This window comes from Vombatus ursinus, unplaced genomic scaffold (genome assembly GCF_900497805.2).
Source record: "Vombatus ursinus unplaced genomic scaffold, bare-nosed wombat genome assembly UNPS02014813.1, whole genome shotgun sequence".
Taxonomy (NCBI): Eukaryota; Metazoa; Chordata; class Mammalia; order Diprotodontia; family Vombatidae; genus Vombatus; species Vombatus ursinus.
In genome coordinates, this window is record NW_020954591.1 from 30,169,666 (window position 1) to 30,186,353 (window position 16,688).

At 39.8% G+C, this 16,688-nt stretch overlaps 1 protein-coding gene across 6 annotated transcripts in view; it reads left to right on the top strand.

Moving 5' to 3' along the window:
* Positions 1-6,292, top strand: part of ARHGAP32 (Rho GTPase activating protein 32) — a 245,317-nt gene extending 239,025 nt beyond the window's left edge. For 5 of the 6 annotated variants that reach the window (XM_027835094.1, XM_027835097.1, XM_027835098.1 and 2 more), the window contains one exon: positions 21-6,292. In XM_027835094.1, coding sequence (XP_027690895.1) covers positions 21-2,276 — 2,256 coding nt within the window. In that variant the 3' untranslated portion in view covers positions 2,277-6,292. The remainder of the gene's footprint in view (positions 1-20) is intronic. The other variant, XM_027835100.1, reaches the window with a different exon arrangement.
* Positions 6,293-16,688: the final 10,396 nt, after the last annotated feature.

The window sequence follows — 16,688 nt, forward strand, 5'->3', positions numbered from 1 at the left end:
TATATTTATTCTCTCACTAGGTTCATGGAGTAGCTTCAGCTCCAGAGAAGCCACCTGAGCCCAGAGGAGCAGAATTATCCTCCATCTTTACCTGCGATGGTAGCACAACCAGTCGATGTGCCTCCTATGCTTCTGCTGTCCCCCCAGGCCTTCCTGAAAAGGTCTGGGAGGGTACAAGGGCTCCCCTTCTCCACCTGCGTTCTGGGTCTGCTCCTGTGCACGCCTCCCAAGGCTTCACCCTGCCAGTCCCACCCATGAGGACTATGGATAGTAAGATTGCTACGGCCATACACTCCAGTAATACAGATGCAGCCAGTATTTCAAATTATCATTCCTTCATCATCGCTTCGTCAGCTTCCATGGATGATGCTTTGCCTCCCCCACCACCTATCCCTCAGCCTAAGCATGCCTCTCAGAAAACACCTTACCCTTCTTATATGAGGCCTGATATCACAACCGACTCTGTTGGGGCAGAAAATTGTTTGCATCTTGGCTTGGCTTCAGCCTGTCAGTACCGTCCGCAGAGTGTTCCCCCACACCATCATAAACCTGAGCAGCACCAAGTCTATGGTTCCAGATCAGAGACACCAAGTTGCATGGGTCCCCGCTATAATACATATATACCCCCTGGGAAAAATGCATCCGGGTACCATTCCAAGCCCTGTAGCCGGGTTGAGTATGTGTCTTCTGTGAGCCCATCCCTTCGGAGTGCTTGTTATCCTGAGGACATTCCTCCGTACCCCACTATTCGCAGAGTACAGTCCCTGCATGCCCCTCCATCTTCTATGATCCGCTCTGTCCCCATTTCTCGGACAGAAGTACCCCCAGATGATGAGCCATCCTATTGCCCAAGACCCCTTTACCAATATAAGCCATATCAGTCCTCACAGGCCCGTTCAGATTACCATGTAACTCAGCTACAGCCTTACTTCGAGAATGGCAGAGTTCATTACCGGTACAGTCCTTACTCCAGTTCTTCTGGTCCCTATTACAGTTCAGATGGGGCCTTCTATGATGTGGATGCTTATAGCACGGTACAGTTGAGGCCACTGCATCGCATGCCCAACCGCGATTTCAGTTTCTACAATCCTAGGCTCCAGGGAAAGAATTTGTACCGTTACCCTGGTTTGCCCCCTCGTGCCCAGGGTAACATTGTTGGCTACCTTTCTGGGAATGAACACAATCTTATCAATGTGACTTCAGCAGCTGATGTGAAACATATGTATACTTCATGGGACCTGGAAGACATGGAAAAATACCGCATGCAGTCCATCCGACGGGAAAGCCGAGCACGACAAAAGGTTAAAGGGCCAGTTATGTCCCAGTATGACAACATGGCCCCGGCTATGCAGGATGACATGGGTGGAATTTATGTCATCCATCTACGGAGCAAATCAGATCCTGGGAAAACTGGACTTCTTTCAGTGGCAGAAGGGAAGGAAGGGAGATATCCCACCAAGGCAGTTACCCCAGAGGGAGATGACCGCTTCTATAAAAAGCATCCTGAGCCAGAGTTAGACAGAGCCCATTACCATGGTGGCTATGGCAATGGGCAGTCAGAGAAGCCATCTCTCCCTCTGAAGCAAAGCAGCCTCAGGAACAGAAAAATTCATGACATGGGCTCCAATCCCTCTGAACATAGGGCACACCAGGAAGTAAGCCATAGGCAGTTATGTGAATCAAAAAATGGGCCTCCTTATCCCCCAGGAACTGGCCAGTTAGATTATGGGCCCAAAGGCATCCCAGACACTTCTGAACCAGTTAGCTATCATCCTGCTGGAGGGAAATATAGTACAGTGAGCCAGGAGACTTTGAGACTAAATCACAAAGAAGTGAGGCCCGCTGAAGACCTGGAGCGGCCACGTATGCGGCAGCCCCATGCCCCAGAGAAACTCTCAAGAGACTGCTATAAGGAAGATGAGCATCCCATTCAGTCAGCTCCCCCACCTAAGCCAGAGCGGAGTCACAGCCTGAAACTCCATCATACACAAAGTATGGAGAGGGACCCCAGTCTCCTGTACCAGTACCAAATGCATGGCAAACGCCAAAGCAACATGACTGTATTATCTCAGTATGAGAATTTGGATGATTATCACCCCATGCCTCAGCACCAGCGGGGAGGTTTTGGAGGAGGAGGAGGAGGAATGGGTACATTCATACCTCCTGGCTTTCCCCATCCACAAAATAGGACATATGCCACAGCTCTGGGTCAAGGGGCTTTTCTTTCCACAGAGTTGTCCTTGCAGAATCCTGAAACACAGATCCATGCAGAATGAGCCCTGGGAACAATAGAGTTAAAGCAGCCTCTGCTGGACAGTGGACTGTTTTATTTTTTCAATGACCAAAAAGATTAAAAAATAAACAAAAAATTAAAAAAAAACAACCAAAATATCCCAGTAAGAAAAGGAAAAAAATTATCATCTTCTCTCCCTTCTTATCACATCCCCCATCCACAGACTCTGTTGTGTGTCTCATTTAAAGGAAGCCTGAATGATTTTGGAGAGCTTCATTTTGAATATATATCTAAGTCATTTTGTCACAGACCAAATTCACCAGAGAAGGCAAATTTAGATTGAGATTGGGAGCTGCTGCTGCTTTTAAGTAAAATTAACATTGTCTTTTTTTTTTTCTTGGTACCTAGTTTACATAGTATGGAGAAATCTATGTTAATTGCTAGTAGGATTTTACTTCTGTTTTAGGTTCCTACTTAACTTACCCCCAGTAAATACTGAGTGACATTCCCAGAATATCAGATCATTCTCACCTAAATCACCCCTCTCTTCTAAGAGTCAGGTATACTAAATTAAAGTCAGAAAATTATTAATACTTTAATTAGGAAACACAGTTATTATTAAGTTAAAGCATTTAAAAAATGAAATTAATTGTCCCCTCTGCCTGAGAGCATTTAAAAAAATGTGTTATTGTTCTCAGCACCCCATGAAAGTTATTTTTTCACAGTTGCGTTAATAACCTTGCGTAAATGCAAAAAGGATTTTTTCATTAGAATAACAATGAAACTTCTAAATGAAAGAAGAAAAAAATCCTGTTACTGTGGCTTAGCATCAGAAACTGTCATTTCTTTTAATATGCTTATTACCACTGAGTTTTTATAAAAGATCCTGGTAAATTATAATTTCTAGTATAAACATTTCATATCACTGTCATGAAAAATACAGCAGCATGGTTTGGCTGGACAAACAGAACATGCGCTAATTTACAAACTTACTTTGTGATGATTTTTTGTTTCTAAACCAGAGTGCAGGTTACCTGGGAATTCTTAATGTAGGTACCAGTTATTTATGGGAACATGTAAGCTATTATAATAACTACGTAGTACACTGTACCATATCATCATACAGTGGAACCCCGTGCAGTTACCATGTTAAGTACTGAGTAAATACATGTTCTTCATTTACTGTGTATTTAGTGTGATCACTGTTTTATTGTAATTGTCATTCACACCAGCATTTCAGGTACATCACTTTGTAACTCTGTAGAAATGTTATGTATATTTAGTACCCGAGACTTTGTTTTTAATAACTCACATGAATTCCTTATTACAATAGGAATAAGACAGTTCTTTCCAGCCAAGTAGTTTTCTTTTTCTATATTCCCTCTCATCACAGCTATACCAGATTAGCAGTGCTGTTGTCTATTTCTAAAAGGCTATAGTTTGACATTTCATTATACAAGACTTACTAATGCTTGAGTTTTAGGCATTAACATCTTTAAAATGCTCAATTTGGTGAAGACAGTTGGAGAATCTCAATTTAGTGGATGAGAATTTCTCTGACTTTTTTTTTTAAACTCAGAGTGAGTTTCATTCAGTGAAAAAAGAAAAAGCAAACAAGTGTTCATGAGGCTGAAATCATGCTGCTATCATTGCTGTGAAACCACAAATACTAGGGCTCACATCATTTCATCTTTGATCCAGAACATCATGTCATTGCTATTTTCAGTGATTAAGTAACAAAATAATTATTAACCATCACGTCAAAAAAGAACCATCTTTTTTGGGGGGGGTCACCATCTCTAAAGTTTTTTTTGGTCTCCCAGCTTTGGTCATAGCTACTTCAACAGCAGTGGTCTAAATATTCATTTAGGGGTATGTCTACAGTAGAAATTGGGAAGCAACTGATATTTTTTTTTGCATGTAATTGGCCTACATATAGGTTTTATAAAATGCACAGATCCAATTAGTATAAAAAAATCATTACCTTTATAATAATCAGTAATCATTTATTAAGCACCAGCAATGTCCCAGGCACTGATAGGTACTGGGAATATACATTCAAAGAATGAAACAATCCCTATTCTCAAAGTATATTCTAACAATAAGAAATTTAATAGCATATTCCCACATGACTTGAAGTATTTGATGCATCTACCAGTGATCTAGATTTCAGTTTTCATCACTGAGAATTTCTTAACCCTGGCTTTCCCTTGACTATCATCAGATCAATAGAGCAGTCCAGTTGACCCATTGGCAATACCAAATTGATACCTCATCAATAACTTGATGATTGGAGGGAAGGGAAGAAAGGGATAGGGGGACTATTACAAAGTAGGTTTGCATGATTAGTAGTAATTGTATGCCTTTGGAGGAAATGATTGAAGAAAAGCCTGCTTAATCAATTTTTTTTACGTATGCACATTTTCCACCCCTGAATCATAAAACTAGGAAAGACAAAATGCTAAAGTTTTTCCTTGGAGAAATTCCTAACTAGAAGCCTACAGATAAATAGCTTGATATAGATAATGGCTCAAAGGAACATTAAACTTGTCAAAACTATGAACTCTGGACAGAGTCTACAGTTGTTTTCTCTAATGCAGACACAGCCTTAATTATGTATTCAGTTATTTGAAGAAGAACTTTGCATGGTCTCTTTCTTGCTAATACTATGGGGTAGAATTTGGATGGCAAATCACTGTGAGCCAAGTTACCTCAGCATAAGTCATCATGGGTGTGACTTCACAAACCTAGAAATGACATTGAAGTTAATATTTTTAATTTTGACATGGGGCATCATCATCGACAAAAATGGAGCTGCCTTATGCATTGAACCCATCATCTAGTTCTTTTATTCTTTTACTAACTAAATCTCTAGTATTTTATCCTTTTTGGCTAAATTTGTAGTTTACTCCATTTGATTTGGCTAACAAATTTTCTCAGTGTCTTACTGCAGAATTTTCATACAGTCTCAAAGGTGCCATTTTGTTTTTTGTTCCTTTCATCTGAGCCTAATTTCATGTTGTGTTTGGTTTCCATTTAAACATGCAAGTTCCCCAAGATTGTCCTGAGAATGTTCCATACATCTCTTCCCATATCCCTCCACATTTCCCATAAAGCAAGGTATTTTGTGAAAAAAAGTTAGGGTCAGGTTGGAAATACATAGATGACAGAAAATGTGCTTCTTTGAAGAGAGAACACTTGTATGACTTGAAAGAATGGGGAAGAAAGAGCAAGACATTTCATCTTTTGGGTGGCAATTTGGTATACAGTTTAGCCAACTTAAAATGCATTATTCCTCTTTGGTTACAGAAGGAACAAGTAGATCCACCCTTTGCATCCTTCTGTATCCCCACCCCTATTTATTGCTCATCCCATTAGTATGTTGGCAAAGCATTGTGTAAGGAAACACGTGTAAGGAAATAATAGTGAAAGTAAAAGAATGTTTGAAAGCTATTTCAGAAAGGATTAGAGGCATGTGATTTTCGGTCCCGAGTGCTACAGGAGTGTCAGGTATGATAAATTTTAACTGTGTGCATGAAAATGCCAGTGCGTAAGGTAGGCAAGGGGGAGGGAAAGAGTCCCCTTCTCCCCCAACACCTGGTTTGTATTTTCATGGTCAAAGAATGAGATAAGGTTGTTTTGAAGTTTATGTTATGCAGTAGAAAACTTGATTCTTCAACCATGACCCGCATGATAAGTGTCCTAGAAAGTTTTGAATCACACTTCTGAGTTCTTTTAATTTTAATTTATATAATGTCTTATTTTTATGTTTTAATATTTTTGTGAACTGGTGTAAAATATATATGCTGAGAAGCTCATGTATTTTTTTGTAAATAATTTTGTGGCTTATTCTTTGCCCCATATGTAAATATTTAGATTACCATTTTCTTCCAACCTTGTATAAAGCTGATGTGGGGTTCTGGTTTTGGTTTGGGGGGAGGGGTTTTTATACTGTAATGGGAAAATCGAGATTGAGATGTCTTGTGGTTTAAATCAAATGTCCCACTGAGGTCACTTCAAGTATACAAGTCAACAGAAATAATTCAGGTTAAAAACAGACATCTTTGTGTCTATGTGTGTTTATTTCTCTAAAAGATAAAAGATTGAAAGAGGGGGCTGGGAAGAACTGAAGTTAGGTAAAGGCTTTTGGGGCCTTCTTAAATTTACCATTCTAAATGGTGTAACTTTGGCCACTTAGCTTTACCCTAAGGGCCCAAATATTAGGGCAACTTCACAACTTCTGAGGCTTCTTGAGCCCTGCTGGTATTTTAGGGTAGACTTAGAATTCTACAAGTATCCCAAAGAGTCTTCCCCTGGCATGGTATGGCTTCTAGTCTTGGGATTTCCTAGTTGATTGAATGTTTGGGGACTCCATTCTCCAGATGCTTCAAAGAGGGCCTTAGAAATTCTGTGTGTTAGTCCAGGTTTCTGGAATGTACCCTAGAGGAACTCAACCTCGAGAGGGACATGATCTTGGAATGAGTCGTTTAGGGTTCCAACCCAAACATCCCAAAAACTACTTGGGATATGAGTGTCTATAAAAGGTGCTATGAGTTCAACCTCTTGTGGTAAAATGCTTTGTTCATTATGACTAATGAAACTTTACTGGGCCCCTGCCTTATTTCCCTCAAGCCTAAGCATGTCCTTATTTCAGCAAGTATTTTTACTTCCTACACCACTTAGCAGCATTGTTCCTCCCAACACTAAATTTCCTTAGAATAGACACTTCTTTCCTGTGGTGATTAAGCTGCATTGGAAGTTAACTCTCAATTCCAACACACCTTTCAGATTTTGCAAGTCTTATGCAAACATCCAGACTGCTATTGACCTGTCCCTCCACAATGAAGCTTTGAAAAAAAGGTAGTCTCAGGAAATTCTCTCTCAAATGAGAAGTTTTCTGGGAGGGTTACCTCTTTAAACACAAAATTTTCTTTTATTTTAGATATTTGGGCTGAAAATCTTTCTAAAACATGTATGCTTTTGGCTTCTTATACTAAAGCTACCAAATATTTTCTTGTGGTTCACAAGATTCCCTATAACAATTTTCTTACTAAGCTATAATACAGCAGCACAATGGCCTGTTCAAAGTACCTCTTATGTTACAGAGGTGGAGAAGTTTGCTGCTATACTGAATGGCCTCAGACAACTTACTCTATGGTTCACCCACCTATAAATTCTCAGTTTCTTTTGCTATTAACTGACATTTCTAATTAGTGTATCTGCCCCTAAGTGCTTTGTAATTTGCCATTTCTAATCTATAATCATTTCAAAAACCAGATAAACATTCTTGTTGTAAATGATAACACCTCAATCGCCCATCTTGCTCTATTTTAACAGCCATCCTATCAGGGGGATTGAATGTAAGAGATCATTGCATCTGCAGCTGGAAGAGATCTCAAAGGCCATTGTCCATTAAGAAAAACAACATACATATAGTGTTTACTATGTGCCAGGCACTACACTAAGTGTTTTACAAGTATCTCATTTGAGCCTCACAACAACCGTAGGAGGTATGTGCTAGTATAGATGGGGAAACTGAGGCAGAGGTCACAAAGCTAGAGTTGAGGCCAGATTTGAACTCTAATCTTTCTGACTCAGTGGCCTGCCCACCTAGCTGTCCCATTTTAAAGATGAAGAAACAGACCCAAAGAGGTTGTATGACTTGTCCAAGGTTCCACACGTAGAAGGTTTCAGGCAGGATCTGAACCCAAGTTCCCTAACCCAAGAGACAGCACTTTCCCCATTACACTGACATATTCTGCTCGAAGGCGTAACTAGAAGCAGTGAACTTCACGTAAAGAAAAACCACCTAGCCATTTGAGAGCTCTAGAATTTGGAGAGAGCTGCCTCATGAGGGTATGACTATGATTAACTGTCACTGGAAGTCTGAAGGCAAAGTTGTGGGGGAGGAGGGGCACTTGTCAAGTACAGTGGAGACTCATGTTTTATACCATATTGGACAGGATGACCTCCAAGTTCTTGATCTCCTTAGGCAAAAGTAATCGATTCCTCCTTGTGACTTGCGTAATTTCAATTTTTCTCATGTTTTATATTCTATTCTAATTTGTATTGTAATTGTGGATTAGTGTGCTATTAAATTATAAACAGGAACTTTCTTTCCATAACATCCCAAGGTCTGCCATAGCACTTTGCACAAAGTAGGTACTTAATAAATGAGTATTGAATTGAACTAATTTGTCTCGACAATCTATTGGCTTTAACTCTCAAAAGTGAACAATCTTCAGAGCTCTCTGAGGCACTAATCTGTTTAGTTCACCACGGATTCAGTGTCCTAAGAATAGTCCTTTCACTATGAGGAATAGGTTCAAGAGAGGTGACTGTAACATGGTGGTTAGAGAGCAGTAGCCTCAGCATCAGGAAAATCTGTGTTCAAGTCATACTTCTGATGCAAATTGACATTGTGACTCGGGGCAAGTCCTGTCATTTCTCAGTGTCCCCAGGCAGTTTTTAAGAGTGGCCAATCTCCAGTAGTACTGGAAGTTCCTTACCAAGAATTCCTGACAGATGAAGTGACAGGTCCAGTCAAAGAAGACATGAGGTGCAAGGAAAACCTGGGTTTTCACAGATGAAAGGGAAGGATTTTGCTCATGGGAGCATCTGTTAAGCACCTACCATGATCCAGGTATTGTGTTTTTCAAATATCTCATTTGATCCATGAAATGCTAAAGACCTGCCTGTGTACTAGATGAATTATCAATGGGATGTTCATGGAAGGATAGAAGCTGGAATTGAAAAAAGGGGAGAAGGTGTAGATCAATTATGATTTGTACCAACAGAGGTAGTTCCACATCAAGATCACAGATTCATTGAAGTATAGCTTTTTTTTAATCTATGTATATTCTTAAAGATCAATGGATATATTACAGAAAAGTTATAACTAAGTTACATTTTAATATGTGGATTTCTTAGAAGTATGGAATCATAAAAGTAGCAGCTTGGAAAGGATCTCAGAAGTCATATAGTCTGACCTCTTACCTAAAGAAAAATCATGTCAAGAGTACATAGCATATAGTAGGCACTTAATAAATGCTTGTTGATTGACTGAACTTGTTCAACACCCTCCAGCTTCCATTTGAAGGCCTACAATAATGGAAAATTCATTACCCCAAAGCAAACATTCTTTTTTCAGAAGTTTTCTAATTGTCTCGTTTGTCCTTGTGTTTACACAAGTCTACCTTCGTATAATATCCATCTAATAGTCCTAGTTTTTTTTTTCCCCCTCCAAGTAAAACAAGTCCAATGCCCCTTCCACATGCTACTTCCAATGCTGGAAGTCAACTATCACATCATCTCCAAGTCTTTTCACTGAGCCAAGTGGCTCAAAAGGATCCTTACATGAGATGATTTGGAGCCATGACTGCATCCTGATCATCCTCCTCTGAACACCCTCTAGGTTAACACACTCCAGGTGGTTAGTGTTCTTTCTAAAATATTCCAGCTAGGATTGGGCACAGTGCTCCTTAAGCATTCTGACCAGGGCATGGTAAAGGACTATCACCTGCCTCACGCTAACACTATATTCTTGATACAGATTAATATTGCACTATCTTTTTTGGTTTATGTGTCACATTGCTGACTCATATTGAGCTTAGAACACTAAACCCAATGGTGTGCTGGTAAATGTTTAATAAAAATAACATGCACATGATATACTTTTAAGTTTAATCTGTATTATTAAGGTGATGGAGAAAATGTTAAGTCTAAACAAAAAAAAAAATCAAGCCCTAATTGATGGCATTTCCAGATTTCGAAGGTGTAAATGGGCACAAACTCTCCAGAGCTGGTTGAGCACACCCCTGAAAATCCCAGGTCTTTTTCACATGAACTGATTTCTAGACACAGCTTTCCCAACTTCTACTTTTACAAGTTGATTCTTGATCCACTTTGAAGACTTGTCCATATGTGTTGTGTGCTGGTGGGGGTGGAGCATAGGGCACAGAGCCCCAGTTTGGTTGCTAGAGCATAGCAAAGAATATGATAACAATTCAGACTGAGATGGTGTCTCACCAGTGGCACAGCCATACAACAGAGATCTGCCTGGGAGCAGTGAGGGGCCAAGTGCAGGGGATCCAATAAGGAAGAAAGACTGTCACTTGGCACCTGCTGTAGATGTTCCTGTGCCGATTCCTCCCCCTTCTTCCCCATCACTGTTAATTCTTCGAATGTATTTACAATGAGGCCTAGGAATAAGTATATTTGATCCTGCTAATTTCAGCCAGCTCTCAGCTATATATGTATATACATGGGCAGCTAGGTGGCACAATGGATAGAATGTCATGCCTGGAGTCAGGAAGACTTATCTTCATGAGTTAAAATCTGGCCTCAGACACTACCTGTGTGACCTTGGGCAAGTTACTTAACTCTATTTGCCTCAATTTCCTCATCTAAAAAATGAGCTGGAGAAGGAAATGGCAAAACCACTCAAATATCTTTGCCAAGAAAACCCCAAATGGGGTCATGAAGAGTTGGACACAACTGAACAAACAATACATTTATATAAAATATATGTAAATATACATACAAACATACATTAATTTGCACATATTCCTTCAAGTATTGTGTCATCTGTAAATCTGATAGAAATGTCATCATACCTTCAACCCAGTCAGTAATAACATGCAATGAAGCAGGTTCAAGAACAAAGCCCTGTAATATTTTAGCTTGAGACATTATTAAATGAGTGTTCTTTCAGCTGAGTCAATCAATTTCAGCCCCATTTAATTTTACTGATAGTACACGTCTCTTCATGTGGCTCATATGGATTTTTTACATATTTAGTCAATACCTTTCTGAGACCCAGATTATACCTGTAGATTTGCCTGGTATACTGGTCAAAATCAAGAAGGGAAAAAGATAATTTAGGCTGGCCTGACTCACTCTTAATGAGGTTAGTTTAGAGCACTAGAGCCCTGGCTTGTAGTGAGCACCACTTCTCTAAGTGTGCGTAAACCGTTTCTTTACCAGTGTATTCTAGAATTTGCTAGGAATTGATGCCAAGTCCATTGGATTGTAAATTGAAAAAACCTACCTTGTTCCTCTTGGTGATTGTTGCTTTTATTTCTCCAAAATTCCTCAAATATCGCCTCCATATCCTGGGACACAGTCCATCTGGGCCAGGTCCTTAAATACATTTCACGATCCCTCACTTGTCTCCAATTAACCCATCAATCAAGAAGTTAAGCATTGATTAGGGCAAGGCATTGTGCTAAGTGCTGGGATTGCTAGACATAAAATACCCGCCTTCAAGAAATTCAATAAATTTACATCCTGCTGGAGAAATAATGTATATGAACATAGATACAAAAAATATATACAAATAAGTAGTTTTTATTAATGGGAAAACCCCAGGTAAGGGAATTTTTAAAAAGGCTTCTTAGAGGAGGCAGCCAGGGAGCTGATTCCTGAGAATGGTTGGGTTGCACTACCCCTGTTAATCAACTGTTCTATCCTTTCCAGTGTGAAGAGTATTTTTCCTTCAATTGAGTACATATTTATTAAGTATCAACCATAAGAAAGGCACTGTGCCAAGTCTTAAGACTATCTGCCTTTGAGATCATATGCTACTGAGAAGATACAATTTGTGTAAAGATAAAGAAATACAAAATATCTAAGAAGTTATATAAAATCATTTTAAAGGGAAGCATGCACTAAGTGAGGGAGGGTTGGTGGATCAGAAATGGCCTTTGAGCTGTACTTTGAGGAATCCTAAGAGGTCTTAAGAGAAAAATAAGCAGAATAGAATTTGAGCAATTATGCCTGCCTTGGATGACGAATTTGAGGTTGATTTTTGGCTCCTGTAGAGTAAGAATGTCTGTGACCTCATTAGCAAGCCTCATGAGTTAATCTATAATCTGTTTCAGCTTCCAGTCACCTGCAAATGTGATAAACAGGTGCAATGCATCTAACCTACAGTTACACTATATAAAAAAAAAATTACCTATTCTCTTTTAGATTGAGGTATACTGAGTGTTAAGTATCTATTATACTTGAGTTCCTTTGATTAAAAATGTCTTGTGGCAATCGAAAGATTCTTCTAGCAAATGCATTCCCTTTTATAATTCATATAAAATCTAAGGAAAATGACAAGGCAAAAAAAAAAAAAAACACTTCAGTGGGAAACACTGTCACCTGTGAGAGCCCTAACATGACCTATTAGGTAAGAGATACTTGATCTCAATTTAACCATGCTTGAAGAAGGAAAGTTGGCTTTTACTCTGGGCAGAGGTCAAAAACTCCATGGAAACTTTTCAAAAAGATAATTTCCCTTGAAGCATTGTAAAGAAATGAAATTATTCCAGTCTTATCCAAGAGAGATTAAAGGATGGCAGCAATTTGGAATTTGCATTGATATGCATATATAGATGGATGTGTGTGTGTGTGTGTGTGTGTGTATGTATGTATGTGATACACACGTGGTCTCTGCTGATAAAACAAGTTCCACTCAGTATAGGGCTTGACACGTAGCAGGAATTTAATAAATGTTTATTGATTGATCAGACTCTCAATCCAGAGGAGGCAACACGGTGCAGGGGAAAGAACAATGGATTTGGAGTTACTGGGTTAAAATCCTGTCATTTTCTATTTGTGTGGCCTTCCACAAGACTGAGTTTCACCTCTAAGCTTAGTTTTTCATATCCATAAAGTGAGGGGACTGGACTTGATGACCCCTAAGGTCATCTAACCTCCAGCTTTAAAATCTATGAGTTTATGAGCCAGGCTCCCCTATTTTACTTGAACCTATCTGATTGAATGTGAAGCTTTTTTCTATTAGTCTGACTCACTGATTTCAGTATTGCAAGTACCTGTATTCATCCTGCACAGGTCATTATTAGGTTTATTATTGATGTTGTAGTACCAATTTGCACCTACAGAGAGGGAGTCAGAGAAGGGTGTTAAGTGCTAGGGATTCAAAGAAAGGCAAAAAAGGCAAAAACGTATATACACAGAGAGAGATATGACAACATTCAAACAACTATGTACAGACAAGATAAGGCACCAATGATAAGGAAGTCTGGGAAAGGCTTTTTGCAGAAGATGGAATTTTAGTTAGCACTTCAATAAAGCCAGGGAAACCAGAAGGCAGAGGTGAGGAAGGAAAGAATTGCAGCCACGAGAGACAGCCAGAGATCTGCATGGAATTGAGAGTCTTGCATAAAGAAGAGCAAGACCAGAGGGGCAGAGCCAAGATGGCTGAGGGAAAGCAGTGACTATCTTGAGCTCTCTCCCAAAGCCCTCCAAATACCTAAAAAAAATGGCTCTAAACAAATTCTAAAGCAGCAGAACCCACAAAAAGACAGGGTGAAACAAATTTCCAGGCAAAGACAGCCTGGATGGTTGATCAGAAAGGTATATCGCTCCGGGCAGGGAGAGGAGGGCAGGAAGAGGAGGGCAGTTCGGCATGGGCATGCAGGCCACAGTGACCCTGGAGCAGGCCTCAGAGGACTGAATCGTGGGCAGCTGTGGCAGTTTCCAGACTTCTCAATCCCTGAATGCCAAAGATAACTTAGAAGGTCAGTGGGAAAAGTCTGTGACTGCGGTGAGAGAGGAGCTAGGTCTCAGCCGCAAGTCTCCAGCACGGCCAGGGGCAGCGACTGTTTCCTGAGCTTCAGGCCCACAGACTGAGGGGGAATCAAGTGGCTGATCAGAGGGGCATTGCAGGGATTGCTTTGCCAGTGCTGAGGCAGGAATCTCTGGCTTTACCCGTGCTTGGATCTAGGTCACAGTTCTGAGGGGAGGTCCTGGGGCGAGGAGGAGCACTGGTGTGGTGGAGCATGTTGTGGTGGTGGAGGGGAAACACCTAGCCCCTTATCATAGCACCTTGGAAGAACTGAAAATTTACAGGTCCCTAGAAGTACCTCTGAAAACAGCTGTACAAACCCCCAAAGCTTAGAACAGTACAGTCTTCACATTGGAAGCAGACTTTTACCTTAACAGAGTTTAAAACTCAAGTAATTGGCCAGGATCATGAATAAGCAGCACAAAAAGAATCAGACTATATTATTTTACTTTGTTGATACAGAAGATCAAAACATACAACCAGAAGAAGACAACAAAGCCAAAGCTCCTACATCCAAAGCCTTCAAGAAAAATATGAATCAGTCCCAGGACTTGGAAGAGCTCAAAAGGGATTTTGAGAAGCAAGTAAGAGAAGTAGAGGAAAAACTGGAAGAGAAATAAGAGTGATGCAAAAATCATGAAAAACAAGTCAACAGCTTGCTAAAGGAGATGCAAAAAAAATTGAAGAAAATAACACCTTAAAAAATAGCCTAACCCAAATGGCAAAAGAGATCCAAAAAGCCAGTGAGGAGAAGAATGCCCTAAAGAGCAAAATTGGCCAAATGGAAGAGGAAGTCCAAAAGCTTACTGAAGAAAATACTTCCTTAAAAATTAGAATAGAGCAATTGGAAGCTAGTGACTTTGTGAAAAATCAAGACACTGTAAAACAAATCCAAAAGAATGAAAAATTAGAAAACAATGTGAAATATCTCATTGGAAAAACAACTGACCTGGAAAATAGATCCAGGAGAGAGAATTTAAACATTATTGGACTATCTGAAAGCCATGATCAAAAAAAGTGCCTAGACAACATCTTTCAAGAAATTATCAAGGAAAACTGTCCTGATATTTTAGAACCAGAGGGCAAAATAGAAATTGAAAGAATCCACTGATCTCCTCCTGAAAGAGATCCCCAAAGGAAAACTCCTAGGAGTATTGTAGCTAAATTCCAGAGTTCCCAGGTCAAGGAGAAAATATTACAAGCAGCCAGAAAGAAACAATTCAAATATTGTGGAAACACAATTAGGATAACACAAGATTTAGCTGCTTCTACATTAAGGAACCGCAGGGCATGGAATATCATATTCCAGAGAGCAAAGGAGATAGGATTACAACCAAGAATCACCTACCCAGCAAAACTGAGTATAATCCTGCAGGGGAAAAAATGGTCATTCAGTGAAAGAAGACTTTCAAGCATTCTTGATGAAAAGACCAGAGTTTAATAGAAAATTTGATTTTCAAATACAAGACTTGAGGGGAACATGAAGAGGTAAACAGGAAAGAGAAATCATAAGAGACTTATTAAGGTTGAACTGTTTATATTCCTGCATGGAAAGATGATATTTGTAATTCATGAGACCTTTGTCAGTATTAGGGTAGTTGGAGGGGGAAAAAATTATATGTACATATATAGATATAGATAGAGGGCACAGGGCGAGTTGAAAACGAAGGGGTCATATCTGGAGAATAAAATTAAGGGGAAGAGGAATATACTAGGAGAAGGAGAAAGGGAGAGGTAGAATGGGGTAAATTATCCCACAAAAAAAACAAAACAAAACAAAACAAAAGGCTCTTACAGTGGAGGGGAAACGGGGGAAGGTGAGAGGGAACGAGTGAATATTATTCTCATAGGATTTGACTTAAGGAGGGAATAACATACACACTCAATTGGGTGTGGAAATCTGTGTTACCCTACAGGAAACTAGAGGGGGAAGGGGACAAGAGAGTAGGGGAATGATAGAGAGGAGGGCAGATTAGGAAAGGGAGTAATCAGAAGCAAATACTTCTGAGTAGGGACAGGGTCAAAAGAAAGAACAGAATAAATGGGTGGGCGGATTAAGGGAAATAGAGTTAGTTTTTCACTGCATGTTTACTATGGAAGTGTTTTGCATAACTACACATATATAACCTATATTTAGTTGCTTGCCTTATCAATAAGGGTGGGTGGGGAGGGAGGAAGGGAGAAAATTTGGAACCCAAAGTTTTAAAAACACATGTTTAAAAAAATGTTTTCACATGCAACTGGGAAATAAGAAATACAGGAAATGGGGTACAGAAATCCATCCTGCCCTATAGGAAAATTGAAGGGGAAGGGGATAAGAGAAGAGGGGAGAGATGGAAGGGAAGGCAGACTAGGGGAAAGGGTATTTAGAATGCATGCCATCTTGGGGTGGGGGGAAGGGGCGAGATGGGGCGAAAATTTGGAACTGAAAATCTTGTGGAAGTAAATGTTGAAAACAAAAAAATAAATAAAAATTACCATTTAAAAAAAAAAAAAAAGAAGAGCAAGACCAGAGTCATTGTATTGTAGAATACATGGAGGGAAACGGGAAAGGTAAGAAGAGGCCAGGTTATGAAGAGTTAACAGCCAAATGTAAGCTTTTATAGATCCTGGAAGCAATAGGAAGCCATTGGAGTTTATTGAACAGGGGTGTGTCATGGTTAAACCTGTGCTAAAGGATGAGTGGGTAGATGAAAAAGCATTAAGCACTTTGTTCAAAGCCCTGGGGATACAAATGGAGTAAGACAGCCTCTGCTCTAGGGCAGATCACATTCTAATGGGGGAGATACATGTACAGAAAGTTTCAGCTTCAAGTAGATAGAAAGATCCCATGGTCCATTAGACTGTGAGCTCCTCCATTAGAGGGTAAGCTCTGTG